We start from the raw sequence: 706 nt of genomic DNA on the forward strand, positions 1-706 counted from the left end.
CAAAATATATGTCAGGCATGGAATTTCAATGTATAGTAAACTTCCATGTCTAATCTTTATTCTTCAGCACAAAGTTTGATTATCCTCAATACCGACTATTATTTCGCCAATATGGAAAATTAGTATGAAAATATTAGAAAGCTTATATAGGATATATTGGGCAAGGAACAGATGCCTTCAAGCTGGACAATATTTAAAATAATTTTTTTTTATTGTGTTTTCTACAACTCTCCAAGATGTAGACCAAAAAAAGTCTGAAGGGGCATAAAGGAAAAAGTATTTTCTTTCTAGTAGTTTTACTAGCAGAGATAACAATTACAAGTTCTCATGATGAAATATGCAACTTATTTCACATATAACAAAGACAAAACTATGTACCTTTTGCCATATATTGTGATATTAAAAAAAAAAGAGACCAAGTTTTAGGTGATGAAAACAAGCTTACACAAGATTATATATTGAAAATTACATCAATATATTTACATTCAAGCTCCAAAATACAGTATATCAATATTAAGACTAATGAAAAATCCTATAGTTACCAAACGTATAATTATGAATATGCTTGTGTATCTTTTCTACACAAACAACAGCTGAAAGAAACAGCAGGAATGGTTAAGTTAACTAGTTCTGTTAGGTTAAACAAGCAAACTTATTCAGCCTTACGTTTGGGGATAGGTTCTTTGTGGTGCAAGAAAACCATGGA

The 706-nt window shown here is 29.9% G+C and overlaps 1 protein-coding gene across 1 annotated transcript in view; it reads right to left on the reverse strand.

The window, feature by feature from the left end:
- Nucleotides 1-279: 279 nt before the first annotated feature.
- LOC125041408 (dolichyl-diphosphooligosaccharide--protein glycosyltransferase 48 kDa subunit-like) overlaps nucleotides 280-706 on the reverse strand; it is a 24,271-nt gene continuing 23,844 nt past the window's right edge. Inside the window, exon 10 of the mRNA XM_047636352.1 lies at nucleotides 280-706. This exon is cut by the window's right edge and continues 105 nt beyond it. Within this exon, the coding sequence (XP_047492308.1) occupies nucleotides 653-706 (54 nt within the window). The 3' untranslated portion in view covers nucleotides 280-652.

The sequence above is a fragment of the Penaeus chinensis genome, chromosome 30 (assembly GCF_019202785.1).
Source record: "Penaeus chinensis breed Huanghai No. 1 chromosome 30, ASM1920278v2, whole genome shotgun sequence".
NCBI classification, from domain to species: Eukaryota; Metazoa; Arthropoda; class Malacostraca; order Decapoda; family Penaeidae; genus Penaeus; species Penaeus chinensis.